The 10,372-nt window shown below is 39.5% G+C and overlaps 1 protein-coding gene across 1 annotated transcript; it reads right to left on the bottom strand.

Annotated features, from left to right (window-relative positions):
- Positions 1-93: 93 nt before the first annotated feature.
- Positions 94-9,855, bottom strand: LOC112049799 (transcription factor SPT20 homolog). The gene is made up of 7 exons (XM_024087837.2): positions 9,816-9,855; positions 7,470-7,589; positions 6,596-6,805; positions 4,400-5,859; positions 1,994-2,090; positions 967-1,040; positions 94-178 (listed from the first exon to the last, which is right to left on the bottom strand). The coding sequence occupies exons 1-7, from the start codon at positions 9,819-9,821 to the stop codon at positions 109-111; spliced, it is 2,037 nt and encodes a 678-aa protein (XP_023943605.2). The 5' UTR covers positions 9,822-9,855; the 3' UTR covers positions 94-108.
- Between the last annotated feature and the right edge of the window lie 517 nt (positions 9,856-10,372).

Here is a 10,372-nt window from a genome sequence, read left to right as displayed (position 1 = left end):
TACTTGTATTTTTAATACATATTTTACTGTTTCCTTTTCTAAATTTGCTATATTTTGGAAATTTTCCTGGCACCTATGAGTTTGCAATTGGAAATTATTAGTATTAGTTTATTGCTGTTGAGCGAGCACTAAATGTCCTGATCGGTCCAACGTGAAAATTGGTCGAACCCGACGGCTCCTGAAAAGAAACAAAAGTCTTTTAATCGTCGCAGTGTTGGCGGTGTTATAACTCTTCGTAGTACATCAAGCCATAGATTCCTGTCATTATAATTAACATCCGATTGCTGAAGAGTTTAACATTAATCCCTTAACCCAAGGTCCTGCATTGAACAGTGTAGGACCAGTACCTATGTCTAACAGCTTAGCTACCAAGGGGCTAGGCAGTGCAATGCCCTCAAGCTCAGTAAGTTTGTGTATGTGTGTAAGTATGTTTGTTCCTCCTTTACACTGCAGCTACTGAAGCCATTTGGCTAAAATTTGGAATGGAAATATAATTTACTCTGGATTAACACTTGGGCTTTTTTTATCCCGGAAAATCTATGGTACCCGCGGGATTTGTAAAAAACTGAATTCTACGTGGACGAAGTCGCAGACGAAAACCTAACCAGTCTAGATAGTGTGGGACCCCATTATTACCCACACCTAGCTACGCCTCTGAGTGGGTCATTATCAACAGTCTGACAATGTTAATGACTACCCTTGATAGTCTCTATCAGGGGATTTTACAGTTATTCCCAAAAATAACCAACGTTGTGGGTACTGATGTACTCACAACAAATTTTAGCTGAGTCAGGTCCATTTTTTGGCACAACATATTTTCTATATATATATGTATTAGTTTTAAGTTATTATTACGATGTAAATGTATTAGTTTTAAGTTATTATGTAGTTATGTGTTGTGTTAACAAATAAATGATTTCTATTCTATTCTAAATATACTCTATCTGATTTATAAAAAGTAGTTACCTCAATTTGGCGTTTCTCCGTCCGCTGGCTACAGCTGTCGCTTGAGCCACAGCAGGGGCGTCTTCTTCTTGAGGCTGGAAATATTTATTAGCATAAAACAGACGTATACTACAATCATCCTGTGTTTGGAACTTCAATGTGTTAGACCCGTGCCCTGGACACGTTTAGCCGTTGACGCCGGTCACTCAGAATACATAAAACACCAGAAACCGCTTTCTGCCGTCATTATAAAGCACGCACTGTGTCCAAAAATTGCACGTCACAACACGGCATACACAGAGTGACTAATCGCTTGTTCGTGAAATTACACCAAAAACGGAGTAGTTTTAACGGCTTCATTCCTATGCGCGATCATACCTTCGGATGTTTTGCCCTTTTGCCCTTTTTCTGATGGCCGGTCATTATCATTAACATCTGACATCCATCTGAGATCTGATTGTGATTCTTTAAAATGAAAATTACAAAATCAATGTTATATATATTTTCAAAAACTGTTGAGATTTTTGTCGGCTCTTCTCGGCAGAAAGGACTTTCCGAACTGTTGGTAGAGTCTCTATTCAGAGACAATAATTTATTTTTTAAAACTGGCTGTTTATACCTACTTAAACCTACATGATGTACATGGATTTGAACTTTATGACTTCGTTGGCTTCCAATGAAAAATCAGTGTTTCATAGACAGTGTTTATGAAACAATGGAAAGTCAGTGTTTCATAAACACTGACTTTCCATTGTCAGTACAAATTATCAGCTTGAAGTTGGAAAATTGCTGATACTGCTACACTCCCGTGCCTGGAAGAGCGCGTTAAGCCGTCGGTTTTAAAATTTTAAAAAGTTTAATATTATGTTGAACTTTTTTAATGTTTATAACCGACTGCTTAACGGGTTATCGGGCCTAGGATGAGTCTTCATAAGCTCGCCAACCCGCAAAAGAGCAGCGTGGTGGATCTACGCTCCATCCAATATTATCCTCTCTTCTAGAAGAAGGGGGGCCTTGCCCTGTAGTCATCTAGTTACAATACACTCACTTCTTCCTGTGCCTGTTCAGTAGTGGTCTCATATCCTGGACTTTGCTGAACCTTAGGTATAGGAGCACCATACTTGGCGAATACTCGGGGCTGAGTCCTGAAATAGGAACAAAAAATTAACAAAATTACGTTAGAAATTATATAGGAATTTGACGGTCTCCGTGGCGCAGTGGTATGCGCTGTGAATTTACAGAGATCCTGGGTTTGATCCCCAGAGTGGCCGATTACCTTATCTTAATTGGTCCAGGTTTGGCTGTTAGGAGGCTTCAGTCGTGGCTAGTTACCGCCCTACCGGCAAAGACGTACCGCCAAGCGATGTAACGTTCCGGTACAATGTCGTGTGTAAACCGAAAGGGGTGTAAATTTTCATCATCCGCCTAACAAGTTAGCCCGCTTCCATCTTAGATTGCATCATCACTTAATATCAGATGAGATTGTAGTTAAAAGCTAACTTGTAAAGAATAAAAAAAACAGTAAGCCTGTCCCATAATCTTCTTGTTATTTTTTGTGACTACAAAAATTAACCAGATTAATATTAAAGCGGCAAAACTTTGATTAAGTGAGAGTATTTGTTATTCCTTCACGTCATAAAAATTTAATGGATTTGACTTTGTAATAGAGATTATATTGGATTATCACATACGCATACTTTTATCCCATAAAAATCCATGGTTTCCACGGAATTCCAAGGAGACAAAGTCGCGGGCATTAGCTAGTAATATAAACTTTACAGTTGCAAATGTTTTACGAAATTATTAATAGCTAGTAAAAATTGCTTGTAGATCACTACGTAACGAGGTTCCATTTTGTTTCTAGAACCACGGAAGAGTAATCTTTATTTTCTTAATATTACATAGACCTCTGCCTCCGACTCCGTAGGGTGTGGGTTCGATTCCGGTCCGGGGCATGCACCTCCAATTCTTCAGTTGTGTTCATTTTAAGAAATTAAAATATCACGTGTCTCAAACGGTGAAGGAAAACATCGTGAGGAAACCTGCATACCAGAGAATTTTCATAATTCTCTGCGTGGATGAAGTCTGCCAATCCGCATTGGTCCAGCGTGGTGGACTGTTGGCCTAACCCCTCTCACTCTGAAAGGAGACTCGAGCTCTGCAGTGAACCGAATATGGTTTGATACCGAATGTAAATAGATTCAAAAGAAATCACCTACCTATAAACTTTTCTAGCCTACAAGGGCAGATTTCTTACATTGCACTGAGTATGTACATAATTCTTTTCCTCAAAGATCTTAATATAACTGTCACACATTTCATTGCATTGAATTGACCATTAATATGCACAACACACGGCAAATATGGGACAATGTGTCTGACTTAATCAGTCAAAACATTACCAAATACGACTAAGGAATTATAATTTCACGAGAGCAAATTGACCTTGAAGGTCGTTTGCCCTAGTTGCGTGACCCTAAGTACATATTATTGGTTAATATAGTACACTTCTATAACTGCCTCGTTGGTGTGGTTAGCCTATACTATATATATTCTAATCACGAGTCCTAAAATACTGAGGTTTTCTTTCTTCTTAATATCTTAACATTGCACCTGTTAAGGAGGAAATAGACAGGTCACTAGAGGCCTACAAACAGAGGCTTGAGCACCATAAAAACAATGAAAAGGACACGATTGGCCAACATAATATAGTAACAAATACTCATTCCTTGATGGACGCTACATCAGTGAATGTGCAGAGCCCGAAACGACATTCTATGCAGTCGTTTGATCGGATTATGGTCCAGAGACTGATCTTCGATAGACAAAGGAACAAAAGAAAAATAAATTAAAAATTCTCAACCCGGAGTTGAGTGTCTGGAATTTGGTGGTGCCAATGCCATCTAATGCTAATGATAATGCATTAGCATAATTATGATAGTGATTGTTAAAGAAAATGAGAAGTACCAGCAACCCGAATTGAAGCAGTGTGGTGTTCTTGAGATCCATAATTATGCCCTCTCTTATAAGAAAAGAAGTCTCGACCTGGAGTGGACCAGAAAGTGCTTAAAATGATGATAATCTCTATGCACTACCGTTTTAGATTGCATAGATTAGGTTACTGTGATTTGCTGTTGAATAAATACATCTAGATAATCTATACTAATATTATAAATGCGAAAGTAAGTCTGTCTGTCTGTTACCTTTTCACGGCTAAATGGCTGAACCGATCAAGATGAATTTTGGTACTATGATAAATGGGACCTTTCTTTTTAACCTTGAAATAATAAGAGAAGGGGGTGAAATAGGGGTTGAAAGTTTGTATGGAAAGTCGTCCATTTTCAGAGTTACAATTTTAAAAATTTGTTCATACTCGTAAATCATGAAATAAAATACGAGCGTCCGTTAGTCTGTATAAATAGAGTGATAAATACGTGTAGAAAATTACACTAACCTTGTGCCGAAAGCTGTAGCTACTGCAGTCACTTTAGGACCTTCTTCTTCTTGCTCATTCTCTTGTTCTTCTTGTTGATCAATGTCATTTCCTTGTTGATTTATATCTAAACCACTTTGTAAAGGTTGACCATCTTGAGGTTGAGCTTGGTTGGGATCATATTGTTGTTGGGGAAACTGGTTTTGGTAAAACTGCTCTTGGTTTTGATAAGCAAATGTTTGTTGAGGTTGACCTACAAATAAAGGTTGTTCTGGCGTCTGATATTGGTTTCCTTGAAACTGCGGCTGGTAGAATTGAGGTTGATAGTTTTGGTAAACTACTTGTTGATCGGTTGGTTCGATTTCTTCAACGTCCTTTGGTCTTTGTGGTTGCAGGAATTGATTTGGTTGAGCGGGTTGAGGTTGAAATTGCAACTGAGGTTGAGGGAATTGATTTGGTTGAGCGGGTTGCGGTTGAAACTGTAACTGAGGTTGAGGGTATGGATTTGGTTGCGCCTGTTGTGGCTGAATTAACTGCGGTTGAGGTTGGTACTGTAGTTGAGGCTGTGGAAATTGACTTGGTTGAATTACTTGAGGTTGAACTGGTAATTGTGGTTGTGGTTGATATTGTGGCTGTGCAAATTGGACCGGTTGAGATTGGAATTGCAACTGTGGTTGAGGTTGGTACTGTAATTGTGGTTGTTGAAATTGGTTTGGTTGAATCTGATTTATTGGTTGTTGCTGCAATATGACCGGTTGCGCTTGAATTTGTGGATAATCTTGCGAAGGCTGCGTTGGTTGTAATGGTTCGACATCGCGTTCATCATCTTGATCAGGTTCTTCATTTTGTTCAGGGTCTACAGGTTGAACTGGTTGCTGAGCACGTTGGATTGGTGGCATGGGTTGAAATTTGTTAACCGGTTCTTGAATGAAACCTGGTTGTTGTTGAACTATTATAGGGTTTTGAGCAAAACCTTGTCCTTGAGCTTGTTGAGATAATAATTCTCGTTGAGCCAATACAGAAGGTAAGGCAGACAAATGCGCTGGACCATCAAATCCAGTTCGCCCATCTTGTAACTGGGCTGGTTGGTAAAACAGTGGTGCCCTCAACTGACCGAATTGAGGACCAAAAGGAACAAATTGTTGCTGCAATTTCAATTGAGCGAACGGATTCAAGAATATCTCTGGTGGATACTCTTGGATATTTTGCTTGGTTACTTCAACGGAGACTTTGTCTTTTTGTTCTTTTGTGTTGTCATCCAAGGTTTCCCCTTCATTCAAGTTTATGGATTCAGTTGTTGTTTCTGCTTGGGGTGTTTTGAGTTCAGGTTTAGCAGTGGTGGTAGTTGTTGTTGTTGGTGGTGAAGCGAATTGTCTCGGTGACTGTTGGTTTGGCAGTGTACTGGATGGAAATCTGGCGCGGTTGTTTTCGAACTCTCGCTGTCTGGCAAATTGGAGTGCTTTTTCCTGCTGCTGTTGGTACTGTAAATTTTGGATTACTTTAAAGCGTGAAATATATCTTAAATAATATGTTTACATATAATATAAAAACATAATTCTCGCAACAAATGGCTCGCATTTGACCTTGATTTAACGTGATCGTAAACGTATTGATTTAACGTATCGTCTTTGAAAATAAAGTTGTTTTTTTAAGTAGTCCATTTATCGAGGAAGGCTTTCGGCAACATACTTCATCACATTACGACAAGTAAGAGCGGAGCATCAATGAAAAATGTAGCAAAATCGGGAAAAAATCATACTGTTGCGTGCGCTTCGTAATCGGTTAAAGTTACCCAAAAATCATATAAGAACTCTTCCACTTTAAAGATTCTAACAAAAGTTGCAGGTATTCACTATTATATAATAGTATTGTATTTTTTTATAATCTTTACAAGTTAGCCCTTGACTACAATCTCAACTGATGGTAAGTAATGATGCAGTCTAAGATGGAAGCGGGCTAACTTGTTAGGAGGAGGATGAAAATCCACACCCCTTTCGGTTTCTACACGACATCGTACCGGAACGCTAAATCGCTTGGCTGTACGTCTTTGCCGGTAGGGTGGTAACTAGCCACGGCCTCCCACCAGCCAGACCTAGACCAATTAAGAAAATCTCGGAAGGACCTCCGTTTTGTGAATCCACCGCGCATACCACAGCGCCACGGAGGTTGTATTTTATTGTACTGTATTTTCTAGTATGAAAAACAGTATAAGCTTACCTGTGCTTGTTGGAAGCTTGGATTCAGTCGCTGAATGTCAGCGTTAATACTGGGTCCAGTGTATTGTTGTCCATTGATGGGTGACACCTCAAATATCTGCTGAGGTTCGATAATGGGCAATCCCTGGACTGAGACGTCTCCCTCGTCAAAACCGTTGGGTGTCAGAGGTCTTCTAGGATCCACGGGTGGCAAGTACTGTTGTTGGGGTGACTGTAGGAAAAATGGAAATAACACCATGAAATAACAATAGTAGATGAAGAAAATGTTTATTGTTTACCCTCCTTTTTTCCCCGGTTTTCCCCTTTTAAGCAATCCGCCAATGACTGTAAATATAAATTTTAAAAAAATCATAAAAATTCAATCCCATTAGTACCTACTAGCTATGTAGCGTAAAGAAGAATGCCCACCCAGCACTGGGAACCCAGGTAAACCCCCGTATAAAAGTATGTGGAGATGATAATACGAGTATGATGTATAAATAAGCATCTGGTTAAATAATTGGGTTGGTAAAAAGTAACCTCCCAAACCAACTATAGAATGTTTACCGTGGTGAAAAACTTTATAGTTGCTTTCTTACTATAGGAGCATGATTTTTGCAAAGCTTTCGTAAAAATAAGGTTTTTTTTATTCTTTACAAGTTAGTCCTTGACTACAATCTCACTTTATGGTAAGTGATGATGCAATCTAAGATGGAAGAGCTTACTCGTTAGGAAGAGAATGAAAATCCACACCCCTTTCGGTTTCTACTCGACATGCTACCGGTGCATCTTTGCCAGTAGAGTGGTAATTAGCCACGGCCGAAGCCTTCCAGCCAGACCTGGACCAATTAGGAAAATCTCAATCTGGCTATAACAGGACCTTATTCTATACGTACCACAAACTGTGTCCTCTCCGGTGTCACGAACGCTGGACCATCAGGTCTCCAACCGCTGGGCGGGTAGGGTGCCTGCGCCACCACCCCGCTTAGGACTAGTGACACCAAGGTTAGTAGTTCCTGGAAATTTGGTCTTAGCTCATGAAAGGTGTTTTTGCTAGGGGCACCCCCAGGAGATCATTCAGCTGCTGAGTGTCGAATTTAACCTCTATTTAATTTAACTCAGCGGGTGTATGATCTCCTGGGGGTGACCCTAAAACGTTTATGAAATTCACTGTTTGTAATATAACATCCTGGAAACTCCCTACTTCGTATTTTCCTAATTTCCTAACTCCGGGCGATCCAACTTGATTCTTGTAATCTTTTTTTTTTTTAAATCCAGTGCGGAACAAGGGACCCTCGCGCTTAACCCGACATTGTTTAAAAAATTTTTTTTTCGGTTCTGTAGTAGGTGCCGATAGCTCCCTACGGAACCACTACGGGGGGGTTGGCCGAGTGCAGAAACATCGCCTGATGAGACCCGAAGACTGAAAGAAAGAAAGAGGACGGAACGACTCTCTAAGGGCGTCTCCTATGAGACTCGGACCTCGGTTTAGAGAGCCATTCGGGAAGGTGTAACCGTGACCTGAGTGAATCAGTCCGGACGCCCCCAAAATCGTCAGTTAGACACCCACGTCCGGGTGACGTTAGATATCGGGGACCTTGTCTTCGCCGGACGCTGTGTAGCTTATGTTTGTGTTGCCTGGGAAGCATTGTCGGTTGTTATGTCATCGTGTTTAAAATGACACCCACGATGACCCATAGGCCACATGACCTAAGCCCTGAACTGGGCTGGAAGAACATGACCAAGGAAAAAAGATTCCCTGCGTCTTACTCGAGCAATGGCCGTACTCTCGGGAGGAGATGACACATACAAAGGGTATGGTTGTAGATGAAATTACAGGCACACAGGGCTTAACATTTATGCCTCAGGTTTACGAGCACTTTGTAAGCCATATTCCAAGGCTTCGTGCCTGTAAGCCGATTTACGTTGTTAGTAACTCCATTCGGTGGAACTAACTCGTATAAGTTAAACTATGCGTTCAATCAAAGTCGACTCCATGTCTGACTCCACCAAAAGAAGAAAAAGTTTTTAACGTAAACAATATCCCTTTCCAACTAAACGTAATATTTCCCATAGAAACTTAGTATAGTATGCTCCAAACTTCGAGTCCCCTCTAAACACAAAACGTATACCTTAAATGTAAACAATAATTATTACCCAGCGGCGGGGTATAATAACTACACGGTTAAACGTGTCTCCAAGTTTTGCACATACTATAAGCGATCAACACCCTTATTAAAATACAAATAGAGACATATTTATGATAGCGAAAAGATAACAAGTCCGTTTTGAAAGCTTCAGTTGTTCAAAATATTTTTATAAAAAGGAAATATAATTTTGTAATTATTAAGTTGTCTTTTATTAAAGTAGTTGTGTGCATTAGGGCATCTTTTCTTTTTAACCGACTTCAAAAAGGAGGAGGTTCTCAATTCAGTCGGTATTTTTTTTTTTACAGTCAACTCAATCAATGGCTTATACAATTTTAAACTAGGGCATCTACGTACAAGTTATAGGAGTAAATAGAAAATTCCTTTTCCAAAAAAAAGTTCGTAATGACAGGCAAGATAGGCAGTGTATTTGCATGCAAAGATTTTATACTATTATTCACTAACGCGTCGAAACTGAGGCGAACAAAAGTGGCTAATTGTCGTAATTTCATTTAGTCGCAAGTAAACAACGAAATTTATTTAAGCAAATATTAACTAAATATTGTCTACAATTTCGAGTTGTGTGTTCAGGAACTGTAAAAACTATATATACATAAATATATAATGTAAGTAAACACCAAATTGTGCATGTGTGCGCTCAGTGGAATAACTAAATTCAGATCACTTTTTGCTGTGATATAAAATATCGTTGTTTACATGTATATTAAGTGCACACCACTGCTAACAATAAATATTGCAATTCCTTTTTTAAAAATAGACATCCATATATGTACTTAAACGTCAAAGCGGCCTTTTTATCTTGTCGCTTGTTTAATCATCTCAAACAGTTGGCTTAGTACCAATTCACAATTTTAATAACTAGTTTAATATTATAGTGTTTTTCAGATAGGATGGGTGACAGTTCATTTCATTATTAAAAGTTTGCCGCGATTCACGATAACAGTACGTATTATGAACGTCGTAAGGCAACTGTCACCGTACCCATGCTACCTGAAAAACACTTTAGTTTTCGAAAAACTACATTCTACCACGAACAAACACTTAACCGACAACACATAAAAAGCGTGTAATCACCTTCATTTTCGTTCACTTTCGCTTGTAGCGTGCGCGCGCGCATCGCTTTTATAGACAATAGGTTCAAAAATTGACATTCCTGCCGCGCGCATTATCGACCTTTGTTGCCTTTTTGAAAACCGTCAATGAAAAACCGCCTTCCGTTCCAAAATCGATCTTATTACCATGTCTTTAGAAGCTGGATGTTATTATGCGATTGTAAACATAAAGTTGTCAACCGTTTGGTTATCCAAAGGTTTACAATAAGGATATTCCAGTCTGTACAGTCTATGAATTTAAAAAATGCGAACGTCTAAGTTTTGTGTGTATCAAATGTATTGAAACAATACAGACGCCGCGCGGTTTCACCCGCATGGTTTTCTCTCCCGTAGGAATCATCATTATCAACCCATATTCGGCTCACTGCTGAGCTCGAGTCTCCTCTCAGAATGAGAGGGTTTAGGCTAAAATTCCACCACGCTGGCCCAATGCGGATTGGCAGACTTCACATACGCAGAATTAAGTAAATTCTCTGATATGCAGGTTTCCTCACGATATTTTTTCTTCACCGTTTGAGA

This window comes from Bicyclus anynana, chromosome 18 (genome assembly GCF_947172395.1).
Source record: "Bicyclus anynana chromosome 18, ilBicAnyn1.1, whole genome shotgun sequence".
Taxonomy (NCBI): Eukaryota; Metazoa; Arthropoda; class Insecta; order Lepidoptera; family Nymphalidae; genus Bicyclus; species Bicyclus anynana.
Note: the sequence above shows the minus strand (reverse complement) of the source record. Positions and strands in the feature narration are given on the sequence as shown.